Source organism: Carcharodon carcharias, chromosome 13 (genome assembly GCF_017639515.1).
Source record: "Carcharodon carcharias isolate sCarCar2 chromosome 13, sCarCar2.pri, whole genome shotgun sequence".
In the NCBI taxonomy this organism is placed as follows: Eukaryota; Metazoa; Chordata; class Chondrichthyes; order Lamniformes; family Lamnidae; genus Carcharodon; species Carcharodon carcharias.
The window spans coordinates 114,109,550-114,129,066 of record NC_054479.1 but is presented as its reverse complement, the minus strand read 5'-3'; the positions used below and the strand labels follow the sequence as shown (position 1 = coordinate 114,129,066).

The window sequence follows — 19,517 nt, the reverse complement described above, 5'->3', positions numbered from 1 at the left end:
CACTGCAGAATCGGCATCCTCAGCTTCTTGTGTTTGTTAAGTCACAAAGGTGGGGGACATCATGTGCCAATCAACTTTCTCTCTCTCAGACAGACGTTGAAGGCCTTCAGTTGTGCATTGCATTGGGGATATCTGAGGCAGGACTGAAAGGATGTTTTGGTGTTGACACCTTCCCGACCTGTCTAATCTCTTTTACTTATGTTAGCATGGAAGGAAATGCATGCAAGCAACAAGTGGTAGAATCTGTAGGTAGAATCTAGCAATTGACATAAAAGAGCAGAGACCCTGTGCAACAGCATCTGATGCACACATTTTGTGCCTGCCAGATTGTACTTCCAGTGGGGGATGAATGTCAAGGTTCAGCCAAGTACTTTAGTATGTTACCATTTGAACTTAATAACAAATGCTACATTAAATAACTGGGTTTGAGTCTCGGTGAGGTGGCTTGTACAGGACCTGTGGGCCTTTTATCAATTCATGCTTCCATATATTCTTAAAATGTATTTGCAAACTAGTGTATTAACACTTTTATGATTGGATTTACTATCTTATTTCAGTCAAATATGATATCAAAAGAAATTCCTTACTTCATCTGGACAGTACGAAGGAATGTAATTGACTGCCACCATTTACACAGAGAGCAAATGATAAATCATTATGGCAAGAATGCATCTTTTATGACCAAAGTAAGAAATATTCTTTAGTTAAATGGTGTTATTATGTTTTAATAATAAAAGAGAGCTGAGCTCACTTAACATAAAATTTTGATTAAAGAAAGAGAAACAATTCTGATAGGCATTGCCATGGTTCACTGACCATTAATGATTCCGTTTATTGAACTTTTATGTTTCTTTTGCCCTTCATCTCCCTTCTCCCCTTTAGACGCACATGTTTGCAAGACCTGTGTTTAGTTTGAGCCAAACTCCTGAATAGCTGTTGTCAGTGTTTGTGCTCAGTCGGCATGAGATACAATTCTTCCTATTCAGTCAGCAAGAAGTATGGTTCTGTGTTGGATGATTGATTTTTTTTATTGCTTTCTGAAACTCCAGAAAGATGATTGAATACAATTAAGCAGGATGGGATAAAGATTTTAATTTGAACATATGTATGGTATGTATTTTGGAGTAGGATGACATGATTCTATTTTGCAGGAAGTTGGTAGATTGTAGGATAGGTTGATGCCCAGCCTCACAGATACTTCAGCTCCTTGCACTTAACAGGGAGAGCAGTGCTAAAATCATTCAAATAGAACTCTGTCAGACCAAAGCAAGGTCATCTGTGTCAGAGGAGGTGTAACTAGGAGCAATTTCCCCTAGGCTGAGATGATTCTTGACCCTTGCCTGATAGAATGACTGTGGCTGCTACACACGGTTGAAGGCTTTTGCAGGCAGGCGCAAGTATAGTGCCACCTAGACCCGCAAAGGAATGTTTTTCACAATTTATTTTGCAAAGGGGTCAATGGGAAATGTCACATTTCACGATGTTCAACCATTTTGTTGCAGAAGTATCTGGATGTAACTTATATTCATGTTTCTTTTAAGTGAAAATGGGGGTTAACATCAACCTTGCAGACAGAAGGAGAGTTGTATATTCAAGCCAAGCTAAATGGGTCACTCTGTGGAATGCTGTCTGTCCTCAGATCAGACAATGGGAGGCCATCCAGCCTCATTATGTTTGAATAGCCCTATTCACTTTGAAACTTTTTGAGGTGGCTCCAACCATGGGGCTGACAGCCAACTTGATTAGCAAAAAGAAAATTGACCAGAAGAAAATGTCGCTTAGTCCACTGGCATGGACACTGTGGGACCCTTTGTTGAGGTGGGATTGAATTTACGTTAAGAGGTGAGATTTGCAGTAATGGTTGTTCACTTGTTGACTGTAAAATAAATTGGCTTAAAAATTTGTAACTGACATACTCACATTTAATGGTTAATCAGCCTGCCTTTTGTAAAATTGGAAAAGAGTATGTTAGGGCAGCTAAAGGATCATTATATCCAGTTCATATAACTAGAATACCATTGTTGCACCTTCTGCTATTTTATAGGTAAAGATGGAGCAGTCTGGTAAACTCCTGATCATTAGCAACACAAAACCCACTTACAGGAATGACTGTTGGCACTGAACCTTGAGAGAATATCTACAATAGACTCAAAATTGTAATGGGCCCTCTTGCAGAATGTTTCTGAAGAACTGACCTCCCGAGTGGTATGGTTGCAATTATGCTGGGATGTTGCTTCTGTGGATCTTACCAATGTGGAGCTGTTATTAACAAAACTAATTCAATACGAAGTAACTCTTACAAATTTAACCTGGTTTAGATACCTTCTCAAGTTAAGTAGCATTAGTTGCCCAGCAACCAATCCAAGCATTTTAATTTTACAGTTGACTAAAACTGCCCTGTATCTTGTATAAGAGCATGACTTGTATAACAATAATATCTCTCTGTGACTTGAAGCAGATATCAATGTCATTTGCACATGCTCTTCTTTAATTTTTCCAAGTAGAATGAGCATAGACTTGATGAAATGAGGCCAGAAATGAATCAATATAACGCTTTATATCACAATAAAGTGAACATACAAATAGCTGTTTTGATTGAACCAGTTCCTTTTCAATCTATACAAGTTATCTTTCAGTAATAATACAAAACAAATAATACACTACATTGCACCATATCAGTACATCACAGGATGATATAATCACAGAACTTATGAAATTTTGGAATGTAGGAAATGTTGTAGCCAATTTGCATACAGGAAACTCCCACAATCAGTATTATGATAATGACCAGAGAATCAGTGATGTTGATTGAGGAATACATTTTGGCCAGGACAATGGGGATAACCTCTTTTTCGAAATAGTGCCATGTGATCTTTTACATATGCCCAAGCAAGCAAGTGGGGCCTCAGTTTAACACCTCATCCAAAACTCAGCACCTCTAATAATGCAGAATGCCCTCAGTCCTGCACCAGAATGTTAACCTTGATTTTTGAACTCAAGCCCAGGATTGGGACTTGTGCCCAGCAACTCAAAGGCAAGAGCAGTACCAAGTGAGCCACAGCTGACACTACTGATGCCAGGCAGATTCAGCACAATCTGTCCTCAGAGGTAATTTGGCCGAACAAAGACTTAACTTCAGGGCCAGTAACCTCTCCAGGAATGGCCCTCAGCGAAGTCCCAGGTGGATAGGTTGGAGTGAGGTGTTGGGGGTGGGGGAGGTGGGGGGGTGGGGGGCAGGGGGGGCGTGCGGGAGGGGGAACCAAGGTTCCTATTGATTCAGGGCTAAACTTCTGCTCCTCAGGCTTCCTGGTTGGTGGCTATTGGGGCCACTGAAGATTCTGAGGTGGAGAGAAATTTCTAAATGGGAACCACAACTGTTGTTAAGCTCCTCATTTTCAAATCCGAAAGGCCTATTTTCAGTATCCAGCAGGAAAGCTGGAAAATGAGCCCTGTGCATTTAGCGAGTGAGCATTGTGTGCAGACTGCTCACTGCTAACTTATTAGGTTTTCTGTGTGTTTACCACTCAAAAAAGCAGCTGCAATGAATAGTAATATCTACCCTGGATACCCCTAACTGCAAAGCATTCTTTTGTTTCCTTTCACTCTTCAATGCGAGAATATTTACACTTGCAGTTAGAGTGAATGATTAAGAAACAAGGACATGTTAAGGAAAAAGATCGAAGAAAGGGAAGGTAAATAAATTAGACATTTTTAGTGATGCATTCATATTTAAATGAAAGATGCAGAATGCATTCTGTTGTCATGGATATAATCTGAAGGCACCTTTTCATTGTTTTTTGACATTTTAGTTAAGGAAGATAGGTGTGTATTTGCAATACACAGCTACATGTATAGCGTACAGCCCCTGGCCTTCTGCTATCTGTGTGATATTTAATTAACAAAAATTAACAATTACCTCAGTTCTTTTCAATCACAAAATGTGAATGGTGCAACAGAAGGCCCTCAAAGTTATAATGTTACAAGCTTTGCCAAGGCTGTACATCTGTTTCTTTTATAATGAAGCCAAATGCTTTTCCTCCCTTTTTGACTGTCACCTGTAGGTAGTTTCTGATGGGCGATTGATTAAAAGTACTTATTCTTATAGGAACTGGGAGACTTCACTTTAACTTAGCAAAACCAAGAAATATAAGTGCCTTGGATCAGTGGTAATAGTGAAGTGAACTTTAGATTTAAGCTCAGACAGACCACCTGTTACCAACTGTGTCATCTTTGACTATTTTAAGCTTTTGGTAAAAGGGGACACTTGGGGCTAACTTTTCATTCCAGCGTCCTGATTCCAATGCCGGGGTGAATTCCAGATTGGGAACCTGGAGATGTTGGTGATGGGACTCTAGGAGCGATTCTGTAGAAGGTGACCAATTAAGTGGCTTCCTTTGGGAGCTCTATCCAATTAAGGGCAGCAGGCAGGCTCCCAGGCTGGAGGGCCAATAGGAGGCTCTCCAACACTGAAAGATCGTCAATCACACCATTAGAGGTAGGATATACTGATAAAGGTAGGAGAAACAGTGCCTCAAGCTTGAGACATCCTCTGAAGAGCATTTGCAGGTTTATAAGTACAAAGGGACCACAGCTGCCAGGCCGTCATTGTACAGGGGTAACCCCTCAACTGGATGGCCAGTGGTTGCAGCTGTGATCCTATGGCTATGCCGGATGAGGGGTTGGGGCTTTACCTTGCATGACAGAATGCTGGCCCCTCTGTTATGCTGCAGAAGGCTACCTCCATCCCTCAGCCATGCTTTTGGTCTCAGTGGGGGGCCTGTATGCTGACTGCAAAAATCGGCAGAGTGGCCTTAATAGGCCCTTTAGTTGGCTATCCACAATTTGCGAGTGTGTAATCATCACCACCACTCCCAATCCAGCCTATTCTGAAATGGCCCAGAGGTGGGAGCATGTCAGTAAACTGGCACATTACTCAGGTGTGTGAAATTGTGGCCTTGCCCTCCTCCAGTCCCATCTCCACACCCAAATGAAAATACAGCCATTTGGGCGAGGAACTGAGTCATGACTGAATGTTTGACGTCTATGTTTAGCCAGTCTTGACAATAGTCTGATTTATAGAGGTAACCTCAGATGTGTAATAATATTCAAGCCTTTAGTTTCATATACAATAAATAACCATGATTTTCATTCCTGCATCACTTGGATCAATGGTTTCTGACAATAGACCTTATGCAGTATATTCATCTTCAAATGTAATAATTTAAGTTGCAGGATAGTACTACTGTAAGGATTGGTTGTTGTGATTAGACTGTTTTCTGGGTCAATGAACTACCAGAACATTTGGAGATTATCTTCATACGCCGCAGCATTTTTAAAAAATGATTCATATGTACAAAACTTGTGCACATTTGTTAATCACTCTCTAGCTGTTCAATGTTTGCTTGATATTACACAGCTTGCTTATGCATAATTTTGGAATGCCTTTTTATGGAAACCAGAAGTCATCAACCTTTGTATCAATTTCTTGGAATAATCCTTTCTGTAGCTTTTGCAACATTTTCATTCAAAGGCACAGTTTGGCATTCTCATCACTTTCAGTCCTTAGCTTTCATTTGACCTTGCTTTGCTTGAAGTATTTTAAAATGATAGTCTGAAGTAGTAATGGCATCCTTTTGAAAAATTGACAGCCGATGAATAACCAGCTTAATGAAGAATATGAGTTCATTTTGACGGTTTTTTATTGCTTAAATTAAAGAAGATGCTTTCTGCGTGGACTGTAATGTAAAAGATTTATCCCTTCATGTGTCTCATGGACTAAAGTTTGCAACTGGCATATGCCAGAGGAGAATTATCTTTTACTGAAAAGCAGCCCTAGGCCTCTTCAGGCTGATATTTATAGGGAATTAATCTGCTCCACTGATGCCAGCCTCCAGTTTTGTCAATAGCCAGGCTTTCCAGTTGGCATTGGAGTTTGCTTCTGGCAAGGCTGGGCACCCTTGGGCACCAACCAAAACTTCCTAAAGCAGGACAAAGGAAAAGTATTGGTTTCTCAGTTTATTTTCCTTTCCAAGTTGCAGACCATCAGTCACATAATATAAAACAATCAAATAATGATACAGGCATCATTCAAAGCAAAGTACATTAAAAAAAACCAAATCTACAGTGTGCAATATAAAATGTACTACAGTGTACATGTTTATGAATGTTCATTATGTTTACAGAGATATATTTCTGTATGTAAAGAGTACTACATCAATATAAATTATAAATGTTATTGTTCTTAAATATTTCTGCTGCCCTGAAACATATTTTTATGGCTATATTGAGTTGAGTATTTTAACTCTTTAAGATCTATTTATAGGGCATAGCAGACAGGGAGGGAGAATGGGAGAGAGGGAAGGAGGAGCTAAGAGTGCTGAGGGAGGGCACAAGCAGATGAAAGGTGAGAGTAGAAGGGATAAGGGAGAAGAGAAAGGACACCTGGGGTAGGTTAGTGGGAGGGGGAGGGGAGTGAAGGGAGAAAGAAGGGGAGGTTGGATAAGGGGACAGAAATGATAAAAGGTGGAGTGGAGTTGTTCCTTCCTAACATTAAATGTGACATGCTAAGAACAAATTTCAAATGTTCTTTGTAAATAATATATATATTATTATTTATATTAACATACTTTAATTATAATTCATTTGGAGTTTCATTTTATTTAGTTTTTATTTGTTCATGGGATGAAGGCGTCGCTAGCAAGGCCAGCATTGAAAGCCATCCCTAATTGCTGATGAGAAGTTGGTGGTAAGCCACCTTCTTGAACTTTTGCAGTTCATGTGGCATAAGTACACCAACAGTGCTGTTAGACAGGAAGTTCCAGGATTTCCACCCAACAGTAGTGAAGGAACGGGGATATAGTTCCAAGTCAGGATGGTGTGTGGCTTGGAGGAGACCTGGTGTGGTGTTTCCATGCATCTGCTGCCTTTGTCCTTCTTGGTGGTAGAGGTTGCGGGTTTAGAAAGTGTTGTCAAAGGAGCCTTGGTGAGTTGCTGCAGTAAATCTTGTAGATGGTACACACTGCTGCCACTGTGCATCAGTAATGGAGGAAATGAATGTTTAGCATGGTGGATGGGGTTTTGTAATCAAACAGACTGCTTTGTCCTGGATGGTGTTGAACTTCTTGAATGTTGTTGGAGTTGCACTCATCTAGGCAAGTGAGGAATCTTCCATCACACTCCTGACTTGTGCCTTGTAGATGATGGGCAGACTTTGTGGAGTCAGGAAGTGAGTTATTTGCTGCAGAATTCCCAGCCTCTGACCGTGGTTGGACAAAGGCTGCACTGATGCCTGGAGCTGAGAGGTCATGCTAGAATCCAAATAGATGGAGGTGACATCTACGTATTGACTACAGTTGGAGTGTGGCAGGAAGAGCAACATTCAGAGATGGACCTAAGATTGAGGTCTATGGTTTGAGTGAGCTAGCATGTCGGGAAGTGCAAATGATGTTGTTGTAGAAATAATTATTTTTTTAAAGGTATTTACAGGACAGGAGAGCAGGGAGGTGATGTGTAAATTAAAAACAAACAGATAACAGTTTTAAATTGACAGCCATTTCTGGTCACCAGCAAGATGAGGAATGGTGACTGGAAGCCTCAAGTGGAAAGACAAAGGGCAGCACCATCTGGAGCACCTAACCAATTTTATGTTTTATAGGGACAAGGGAAGCAGGTGGTTAAAAATAGAGCCTGAAAATGAAAAATATTATTGTGTATTGAAATTAAAGCTAAAACTAATCTTAAGAACTTAGTTGAAGGGAAAGCAGGATGGACGATGCAGTCTGTGAACCCTTTCCAGATAGCCAGAGATTTGAAGCTTTTAAAGCACCATATTGAAGCGTACAGCTGGCAACTGCTCATTTAATAATGGAAAATCTAATCGAAGAGCCATGGAGATGACAATGTGCAAATGAGGAGTGCACAGCAAATTTTATATATTACAAATTGATCCTCCATGGCATTGCATGCTGGAGTCAAGTATTAAGGTTTAGAGGATGAAGATAATTGAGTGGACCAAGATGGGCAAGGAAGGAATCATGGAATCATATGAGGATACAAGGAGGAGTCAGTTTTTTAATTGGATTATTCCTTCTTTCTAAAGAGTGGCCATTACATTGTTTGATATACCAGAGAATGGATGTTTTTCTAAGAGCTAGTCAATTTTACAAGCAGTGAAAATTGATTAACTTGGTTTGTGCTTCTACATGTGCACCAGGATGTTGCAGTAAATGGTGTGTTCTTATAATGATATAAAGGCACCAATCACTCATAGGGGATGGGGTAAGCACATTGTGGGTTTATTTATGTTGTTGGAGTTGTACTCATCTAGGCAAATGAGGACAGATATACATGGGATTAAAGTTTGAAGGCATCAGAGCTGTACTATGTTCTGCTCACAGGCAAAAGTTAAACTGAGACTAGATCACATGACATACTTCCCTTCTAGTGATGTCATGTTACTATTCCTTAAAGACATATTACAACATCCCCCTTTCTTTGTAAAGATACTTTCGCCCCTTCCAAAGAAGTATAACTATTTACAATACATGTCATGTTTAGTTATCATTACATAAGTGTATAGAACCAATTTTCACTGCTTGTAAAATTGACTGTGAGTCTCTAAAGCATAAAGGTAATCTGCAGGTCCACCCAGATCTTGTAATGGTAACCTTGGCTGGAGGTTTCTTTCATTACTCTGTGGGGTTGTCATTCTTGGATATTGTTCCTGGTTGCATTTGGAATCTTGTCCTAGATGCAATAGGACTGGATGATAGTTGAGGATCTGGAATGGATCTGATTTGTCCTTGGTTACACCTCATTGTTACATCTTTGTATGCAATGACTTCATAGGACCTTGGTTCAAAGCAAATCCTTGTCACCTCAGCTGCTTGCTACACACCTTCTGTGGGGTCCTAGAGGCAAACCTGTTGTCCCAACTGTGAACATGGCAATTCTGTACCTGCACTTTTATTGCACACATTGGTCATCTTCCCTTGCAGTTTTAAAAGTTGCTCTCTAAGTTTTAGGAGAGTAGTATGGGTAAAGGTCGGTAGATTGATACACACTGGTCTGCCAAACATGAGATCCGCTGATGTTAGAATAGTTGCACTTGAAGCCGTTGCTCTCAGATGTAACATTGCAATGTGATCTTGCTTGGTCTGTTTATATTTGAAAATTAGGGATTTCACTGTGTGAATCATTCATTCAGCCAGGTCCTTAGATCTAGGTTAATGGGGAAAAGAAGTAGTATGATTGATATTCCACTTCTCACACATATCCTGAAATGGCTTACTAATAAATTGCGGACTGTTATCCATAATGATCTCTCTAGGCACACCAAATAAACTGAAAATAGTACTTGGAGTGTATGTGACAGTTGTGCTTGATGTATTGTGGAATTGTTGAATAATGCAGTACTTGGTAAAGGCGGCGGTGATGACTATGAAGTCATTGTCATCAACATGAAAGAGGTCGAGTGTGGTTTTGGACCAAGTGTGGGTAGGAATTTCATGGAATCAATGATGCTTTGTGCTGACTTGGCATATGCTCTTGACATACCTCACCCTTCTTGACGACGACTTCAATATCATTGTTTGTACCTGGTCAATAGAATGTCTACTTCTGAATGAATTTTGCTATTTTTCTAATTGTGCTTTTTGAGCAGGTTTAGGAAGTGAATAATTAGCTAGGACATGTGGCAAAACCACAGAACTTGGATGTGTTTTACTGCCAAGAATATGCAGATATTTTGTCTTTGTCATTTTTAAGATTAGGATTAAGTAGAAAACAGGATACGGTAGTCCCGAGCATTTCTTGGTATTGATGATGAAACCAACTGCAAGCGCAACTGAACTCAACTCACTCGCCCTGTGGCATGATGCATTGTCGAAGCAAGGCAACGCCTCAAAGGGGAAAAGGACCTGGGGAGATGCACAGGGCCGGGTTGCTGATCCACCCACACACCTACATTGGCAAAACAAGGAGAGTCAATAATGAAAAATGAAGTGAAAATATATAACTGATTTAAAACAAAAACAGTGGGACCATAACTTTGTGATGCTTCCACAGTATTAGTGTCATTGCCTGGATTTTCTTCACTCGAATGTCACCAAATTCCAGAGGGACATGGGTGAATAATAAAGGTAAATGGGCACATTTTGGATGGTTTCCAATGCTCTGCACTACTGGGGTATTTCTTACCCCATGGGTGTAATCTTCCACTCTGAAACCTAAGTTCAGCAACAGGTGCAGATGTGGAAGCAATTCCTGCTGGGGGGAAGGCGATCTTGCGCTGTTCAGCTCATTACTTATTCATCCGTGCAGAGCACAATTAATCTTGTGGTGGGGTTGGGCAGGAATTCGCCATCCTCACCGTTGCCCCATGGGGTCAAAGGTCCAGGCGCCATATCGAAAGGGCACCCAGACAGCCATTTGCTCACTGCAGGCCAGGTGCTCCGGATCTGTGTGAACAAACATGTCTAAGAGAAGACAGCAACCTGTCGCCTCATGGTTCAGCGAAGCCTCCCTGCAGGTTCTCCCCCCGGCTGTCCAGGAAAGGCAGGAGGTTTCGTTTCCCCAGGATGGCAACAGGAGGCCCTACCGTCTGACCATGGCAGCCTGACCACGGAGGTCACAGTGGAGGTTCGGGCCCATGGGATCCAGTGCAGAAATGCTAAGCAGTGCAAGAAGAGTATGAAATAATCTCCTGCTCTCCACCTAGGTAAGTGCACTGTCTGCTCACTGCCAACTGGTACCCTCATAAGGATATCAGGCAGTTTACATGTACGAGCACACAGGGATGCCACACATGACCAGCATTTGGGAAATTTACACTGAATGTGTGCCAGTTACTCTATGCTCTCAATTTCATGGCATTTGCAGGACATACGGCTTCTTAATCACTTACTAGGGAGGTCAGCGGCTGCCATAGACATCCATGCTCCTGAACTGCTCATGCAACCATTGGCATGGCAATCAATCTTTCTTTCTTTCTGCAGGAGAAGAACACCCACAACAAGCATTGGTGGGCCAAGACCTAAGGGGGTATGGTTGTTATTAGAGTCCTGACCCAGTATGAGGAGATGGCCACCGAGCTAGCTGGGTGGAGCAGGACCATGACTGTGCTGAAGGTGAGATAGTACCCCCCCACCCAGGAAGTCATTGAGGATGCCTCCAGTCAGTAGCTGTCGGCTGCGAGTGTGAGATAGCATTAATTAACAAGGCTTTGTCAATCACTAAATCTTTCTTTTCTCTATTCCAGGTATCAGCAAGAAACAGGGAGAGGACTGCAACCCGAATCACCTACAGACCCAGTCCCAAACCCACCTCTCAGAATCCTCAGAGGGAGCACCATCACAGCATTCACCTGCGCAACCAGCGCAGATACAGTCGCCTCAGTGGATCCAAGGTCTGGAGGAAGCTTGGGGTCACAATCTAGTGAGCACATCACTGACACGGATCCACAGCTGGTGAAGACAGTGACAGCCAAGGTCTCTGACACTCAGAGGACTGCTGGTGACTAGGCCCCTACTGACCTCAAGCAAATGTTGAGTCTTTGGACACGGCCCTAAGAGACCTGTTGGATGTTCAGAGACAGGCAGGAGAATATCAGGCAGAGTTGCCAGAGACCCTGACTGGACCGAAGGCTGGAGGAGTCCATCCACATTATGTCTGTTGTCATGGCTCCTGCATGCGATGCTTGGCTGCCTCCATGGAAAGGTTGACAGCCGCCTTGGAGACCCAGGCCCAGCAGAATGCACAGTGGCTGTCAGATATGTGCTTGAACTTGCGCTGCATCGCTCTTGGCATTGGTCCGCCAGGTGCCCCTTCTCTTCAAAGGGTCAGGGAGGTGTCATTGGGCACCCATAGGGAGGAGGAGCACCAGCAAGGCACGCTGGGGGCTTCAGCCCAGGATACCCCAAGGATGCCCTGTTGCTTCATCTCCCCTCTGCCAGTGACCCCATCATCTCCAGCAGGTCAGCCTGGGGAGGGTGCACCTGCACCTGAGCAGGAGACCCTTAGCAGACCAGGGCCCTCAAGGTCAGGCCACCAGAGGATGCCAGCCAAGGTCATCACAGTCAATAGGGCATAGCAGTCAGCAGGGTGCCTCCAACTCAACTGCGAATGTCATACCTGCAGCTAGATGTAGCAGTAGGAAAATAAAAAAATAAGAAGTATTGAAGGTACACATGTGGCATGGGTTTGCACTTATTGTATATTATTTGGATAGTTGTAAATATGTGTCCACTTTCACTGTTTCAAAGACTCCTGGATTCCATCTTGTTGCTAGTTGCTTCAAAGGTCATAGGCATCTAAGGCTGTGGACTATGGGCCCCCATCAGAGCCAATCAGGAACTCCCTGGCCACTGCTCATGCAAGCCATTACTTGCATCTTACCATGTTCTGACCTCTGAAAATGTGCTCATCGAGGTTATTACATCTCTTGCTGCTGTTGCCTTGATATCAGATGTGGGTGGATGCCATGAGTTCTCGAGGGGAGTTAAATCTGCTTTGTGAGTGGCAAGGAACACTGTAGATGCAGTTTCAGGGCTGAGAGACTGAAGCTCTACATTGTCTTCTTAACAATCGAAAACCAGAGGCTGCCTTACATGTCTGGAGGAAGCTGTGGTGGGCAAGTTCAATGTTAATGTCCTTCCTTGGTAATTTGTCTTTTTGATCAAACATGCAGGTGAAGGCAGCAAGAAAGGAGGCAATGGACACAGTAATATTGACTGCAAGAGGGATTTGAGTGTAGGACTTAAGAGGTGTGTGTGCAGTTGCCTAAAGCCTTTGTCAGACCCCACGTGGAGATTTGTGTGTCTTGTTTGGCTCTTTATTGAGGGTGGCGGTAGACCTCACATAAAGGGTTTGCAACCGAAGTACATTGGACATCACTGAAGTACTAGGGTTTAAGTGCATGAGGTGAGAGAGAGTAGAATGTGCCTGTGTGCTGGACCATGCTGAGCACTGTGAGATTATCCATGTGAAGCATCAGCAGCTCTAACAGGCCTCTGCTGGGTCCACGCAGGAAAGAAGTTTACCTTGACTGGGGTGTTCACAGGGCCTCGCACTAATGCTAACTAATCTAGGACAGAGACTTATAGGGGTCTCTGCGATTGGAGAGCCTGGAGTGTTTTCACCTCAGCAACCCATAGTGCAGGTGAATCAGTCTCAGTGAGAGGATTACAAAGTTACCCCAACACTTCCCAGCATGATAAAGATGTCAAGGTTTATGATGAGTGAGTAGCAATCGGGGGAGGGGGGGGGGGTGCTGGCAAGAATGTGATTATCACTCATCAATCTGCATGGAGAGCGACCTGGAGGGGACAAATGGTTTTCTCATGCTGCCCCTCCCTGTGGACCCATCTATCTGGTTCCGCCTGAAAGAGCTGTCTGCCAGGTAAGCCCCCTTTTGGGAGCAGGTGTCAGGGTGACATGAGTGCATCCCTGTTGAGGTTAGATTTGATATTGCTTCCAAGCTGCCAAACACACGGACTTCATGAGGGCGTGGATGAAATTACAATTTTACTTACTGTTGCCTGAGGTCACTGGAGAACGAAATGCTTTGCAGGTTCTAATGTGCACATTTAGCACCAGGGCTCTGCATTTTAGAATAGTTTGATGCATGCAAATGATCAAACTAACAGCAGGGCAGATGGTAATGAGTGCAGTTTAATTCAGCTATCATAAATCAAGTTATTCAGAGAAAAATGATGTCTGTGACAAAAAAAGGTGCTGGGGCCTTCCAGCCAGCGAGGATAGAAAACCCAAAAGTTCAACAAATGTGACAGCAGCTTACTCTGCCTGGAACCTGGTAGCTATCAGATTGGCACAGGCCTGTCTGCCACATTGTACCTCTGCTGTGGCCTCTGCATGTGGCTCGGTGACATCCTGGCCCTCGTCAACTCCATCCCCTTCACTGGCCTCGATGTTGGAGGAGACATCTCAGTCCCCCATGTCTCCTTCAGCCAAGACATCTCCCTTTTTGTAGTGCTAGGTTGTGCAGGGCACAGTGGACAACAATGATCCTGGCCACTGTCTGTGGTAAGTATTGGAGAGCCTGGCCTAAGCAGTTCAAACATCTGAACCTCATCTTTTGAGGGCTATGATGGACTGGTGGGAGCATGTACATCATTATAGCTCTCCTCAGTGGCACTCTGCAGATGGCAAACTGACATCATCAGTCATGTATTCTAGGGGTATCCCTTGTCCCCGATAAGCCAGCCCTACAATCGCTGAGGCCTTTCGAAAACTTGTGCTACCTGGGAGTGGTTCAGAATGTAGGCATCATGACAGCTCCATCGGAACCGAGCACAAACATGCAGGATTTGCCATCTGTGATCACACATCAGCTGCATGTTCAAAGAGTGGAATTCTTTTCTATTAATGAACGTGACTAGGGAGCTCTCAAGGCCACATGTCAATTGCACTTGTGGGAAATATGAGATCCCAACGCTCTTGCAGCCTGGCTTTCAGGATTCAGGCAGAATTATACAATTTGGTGCATTCTCCTGAACAGGGCATCTGTGAACTCTTGTAAGCAATTGTGTGTCGCTGACTGGGAGATGTTGCCCAGGTCCCCAGTGGAGCCCTGGAAGGATCCACTGGTGAAGAAGTTCAAAGTGGCGGTGACTTTCAATGCCATGGGAATGGGATTCCCTCCAAGTCTTTGTGGCTGCATTTTGCCATGGAGAAGCTGGCAGATGTGAGCAACCACATCCCAGGTGAAACGAAGGTGCCTCCAGCATTGCCTTTCACTTATTTGTAGATAAGAACATTGACCGTGATACACCTGTGGTCGGATAATGGTTGCCGTAGCAGTGGACCCTATTCGCCAGATTCTTGACCTTCTTGAGGCCCAGCTGCCTCTTGCTGCTCAGGCTGTCCCTCCTCCTGGCCCTGTGCCAACCTGTGACAGGCCCTCCTCCTCCTCATCTGGATGAGAGCCAGTACCAAAGCAGGGTTGCCTGGAGCCTGCATCATCAATGCCTCAGTGTATTTGTAAATGCATTGAAGTGATACATTTAGTGAGCATGTTCTTCGCAGGTTTCCCTCCATCTCAAAGTCAGCAGGCCAGTGCTAAGCCCTTCACCTGGCCTCCATCTAGGCGTGGCATCCCTAACCCACCCCTTCCCAAGGACAACTTGGAGGACCAGAGATGGGTGTTTCCCCCATTATACAAGGCTGCACATGGAGACATTGCTCCTTAACCAGGGTGATAAGAGCCATGTGTGAGAGGCCTCCTTCTTCCATTATTCTGTTTGCCTCGACTATCCTCAAGACTGTACAGAGAGGCCATTGCCTTGGCAACATAGAAAGACTAACCACATGAGCCCCTGTCGTCCAAGACCATTCACCCGGGAGGATGGAGGTCTGGAGTTGGGTCTGCCACCGCGTCTTTTGACAGGTACCACCTCCCTCCCACCCTTCATTCCTGCCTCTGACTGCAGCTGATAACAAATGGCACAGAATGAACAGCAGCTCTATACCTTGCTGGGATCTTGAAGCTATGAGACCCATGAGTCCAGAACAAACTTGCTGCCGTGTGGGCTTCACCGTAGACAAGAGAACACAACTGGGTCTGGTTGACATCCAGTTGCCTCAATTATTAGTGTTTCCCTTTAGTTGGTGACTTGTGCTGACCTTGAACTCTACCCACTTGAAAAGACGTTCCTCCCATTTTGAGAGATCCCACTGACTGACTAACTGGGTGGTCAAGATCAGATTTGGAAAATGGTGCGCATCACCTTCCAAATTCAGTCCACCACCTTCTCCCCTCCCCCTGTTACCCACCAACATCCTCCCCATCATCCTTGGCCCGCACAATACCACCATTCCTCTCCATCTCTGTCATCCTTGAACCTCCCCCTGTTACCCTGGACCCAATTATGATCCGCCTCCACATGCCTTCCCTACTCTGAGTCAATACCCGTTACCGTCCCCATGCAAACCCTGACCCTGCCCCCTCTCGTTATCCAAGCAACCTGTCTAGTCCCCGCCTGTGACTTCCTCCCTTGAAACCTTCAACTACAAATCACCTTGGACCTGACACCCTTCTGCACCTCACTCCCTCATCTGACTGTGACTGTTCCTCCTCTGACCAGTACCTTAAGTCCAATCCTCAGGACCGCACAGTTGACAGCACTGACCCCACCCTCTAAAACACTTTCCCCTTTCCCGGGACACCCTCCCCTCCCCCGACTTCCCTATTCACGCTCTCCCCCCTTCTTCGGACAGTCTCTCACTTAGCCTGCCTTCCCCAATTAGCCTGCCTCCCCTGTATGCTCCACCTTTTTCCCCCTTCCAGACTTTGCCAGCTTCAGTTGTTCAGCTATTGCTACCAACACCTGATATGAGTGATGTTATGCTATGTCCCCAAAAAGGCAAAGGTAGCTTCTACTGATCTGAAAGTTGTGGAGGAAGTGAAGTTCATCAGGCATATACCATTTATATACAGCTGTAGAAGTGAACGTTCTAATTTCTCACTGGCGGGGAACTTATTTTGGAGGGAACTTTTAATCAGTATGCATGAGATGCTAATACAGATGAAAGAACTTCCCAACATTGTTTGCTGGGAAGCTCGACCCACCTTTAACCCGCCGTTAAAGTCCCCAAAACAAAATTCCTACAGTTCATCCCGCCGTTGGGAAACTGATTTTTCACCTCCCGCCAAATTAAGTTCTCCTTGGCCATCACACTTTCTGCTGCTGGCGAGACCGGAAGATTCCGTCCCATTTCTGTTGTAGACTAATCGATGGAGATTGATTGTGTGACTAACAGGACAGTAAGAGGTGAACTAGAAGGACTATCACTCAATAGGGGTTGATGGCAGCATAACAGCACTGTCATTGGACTAGTAACCCAGCGACCTAGGCTAATGCTCTGGGGGCACAGGTTCAAGACCCACCACAGCAGCTGGTCAGTTAGTAAATCTGGAATATAAAGCTCATCTCAGTAATGGTGACCATGACAACTATCACTGGTTGTTGTAAAAGCCCATGTGGTTCATTAATGTCCTTTCAGGAAGGAAATCTGCTGCCCTTACCAAGCCTGGCCTTCATGTCAATCCAGACCAACTTGGGTGACTCTTACTGCCCTCCGAAATGGTCTATTAATCCATGTCATATCATGGGCAATCAGGGAAACAATGCCAGCCTTGCCTGTGATGCTCACAGACCATGAAAAAATAAATTAAAAAAATGAATTCCTATTTTCTTAGGAAGGGTGTTATTAGCATTGGGTGTCCACCTGAATACACAGTAAAGTATCCCAGGAAAGTGGGGCAGAGTCACAGAGGCAGGTTGTACTGGTTTACACCATCGGAGATGATCTAAGCTGAAATTAAATTAAATAAGTTGTTAAAACGTAGCAATTACATTGGGGATGAAAGCACCATGTTTATGTGAATTCCTTCATCCGTTATTTAACAACGGCATTAACCCATTTACTTTAATGTTAAAGTAGTGAGAGAGGAGTGTCATACAAACATGTTAAACATTCATCCTCTATTTTTGTTAACAGTAGTTTGTAACCTCAAGTAATATTAGACTATATAACCTGTGTGAACTACGGGAAGAAATAAGTTGTGTGATCCAGTTGATAAAATAGTTACCATTTGGTAATGCACCTCGCCCAAGTTTCCTTGCCTTTTTGCTGCGCATCTTTGGTCTGTTTTTATTTTCAGTGGTTTTAATTAAACAGCAGTTCTCATGAACCAAAAGCAAAAAGTGCTGGAAAAACTCAGCAGGCCTGACAGCATCTTTGGAGTGAAAGACAGAGTTAATCTTTCGAGTCTGTATGACTCTTCTTCAGGGCATCCACAGTATTCTGCCTTTATATCAGCAGTTCTCATGAAACGTATTAGGAGAAACTTTTGGACAGACATCATCATATCTTTAATGATTCAATAATTATGGAACCCTTTGCATATAAGTCTGATAAAAAGTCTTGAAAGACATTTAATGGACCATTAATTTAACAAATCCTGCTTTCGCATTGTTGCTTCATTAGCATGAAGGAAGATGTTCTGACAATGCAGCAACAAATCCCTAATTGAATTATAATTTAATTCACTTATGGTAGTAATTATATTTATCATGATTTTTATAGTTCTGATGCATAATTTCACTACCAGTTTTCATTAAAAAGACGATTAAATCTGTGTCACTTAGTAATGGGATAATAAACAGAACATGATTAAAATTGTGACCTATAGTTATCCCTTAACCAACATCAGCAAAACAGATTAACTGGTCATTTATCTCATTGTTCTATGGAACCTGCAAATTGACAGGTTCATTTGTGCATAAGCGGTAACTGCACTTTCAAAGGTAATTCATTGTCTATGAAGTGTTTTGGGACATCTTGGGAGTGTGAAAAGTGTTATAAAAATGCAAATTCGTTCTCCTAAAGAATGTTAAATTGCTTCAGAATCTGTCACTCTATTGATTATAAATATTTCATCTAAAGATAACCATTTAAACAGATGCTTATGTGATCAAATGTTTTTGGATGTTGTTTCACTGAAGGCTAGACTCTGCATGAATTTGAGGAACTTGCCTTCTTATTTGGATGAGAATGCTGACAGTTTCTTTCCACGGTGCTACCTCATTTCTGATATGAAAGAAGAATGTACACTTTGCAGTGAGTATGAGATTCCCCAAGATCTAAAATAATAAAAGAGAAAGCTGTCATTAGATGAAGAATTGGAAATGATTGCTTGCAGGAGTATAAGAAAGAAATATAAAAGCGTGCTTGAAGAGACCCATGTCAGGTTTAATTTTGCCCCCCCCAGGCCCTGCCTAATGAAATCAGCTTTGTTCATCACGGATTTTTTTTCTCCTACTTCTCCAGGAATGCTGCCCACCCACCTCATTGAAGCAAACAGTGGACCCTTTTAGGCCTTCAGCTTTTCTGATTGCTGGTTAAGTGTTACATAATTGCTCAACAGTTCGGTGTACCAAGGTAGATATTGCCAGGGTTCCGACTGTTTCAATCCCTCTCTGAGAAGCCCTGTTGAGGTGCTCCAGAAGAACTATGCAGAGCCCAGACCCTGGCAGACTGAAAGTCTTTCTAGAATAAAAGCTGGAACACTCCTCCAACAATGACTCCACCAAAGCTTGTGTGGTCAGAGGAGTGCTTATCTTTTTTTCCGAGTTAGCAGAGCACTTGTGCCACCAGAGGAACATAATAAGCACTTATTAGAGAAAGCTGCAAACTGCGGCAGGTGGTGCCTCCTTTGCTATGTTGGAAATAAATCTTGTGACTTTATAAGGTCAAAAAAGCGCTACAAAATTTCTGGTAAATCTTTGATGGTGCGGGGGTGGGTAGGGGGAGGTGGCGGGGTGTTTGGGCTAAGGTTGGAATTCAGGCTTTGACCCCAGGTGGACTTGCTTTTTCCCAATGCTAGATGCCATCTCATAATTGGTGTATCATGTCATTCCAAAAGGCCAGGGTGTCCAATCCCCATCTCTGATGTGGGGTGCAAACTTTGGGACAGACTGAAGATCCATCCCAAACAA

At 43.6% G+C, this 19,517-nt stretch overlaps 1 protein-coding gene across 1 annotated transcript in view; it reads left to right on the top strand.

Moving 5' to 3' along the window:
* The window catches only part of ttll3 (tubulin tyrosine ligase-like family, member 3), a 90,464-nt gene that overhangs the window by 28,587 nt on the left and 42,360 nt on the right, over window positions 1-19,517 (top strand). Inside the window, exons 7-8 of the mRNA XM_041203115.1 lie at window positions 558-686; window positions 18,525-18,639. Coding sequence (XP_041059049.1) covers window positions 558-686; window positions 18,525-18,639 — 244 coding nt within the window. The remainder of the gene's footprint in view (window positions 1-557; window positions 687-18,524; window positions 18,640-19,517) is intronic.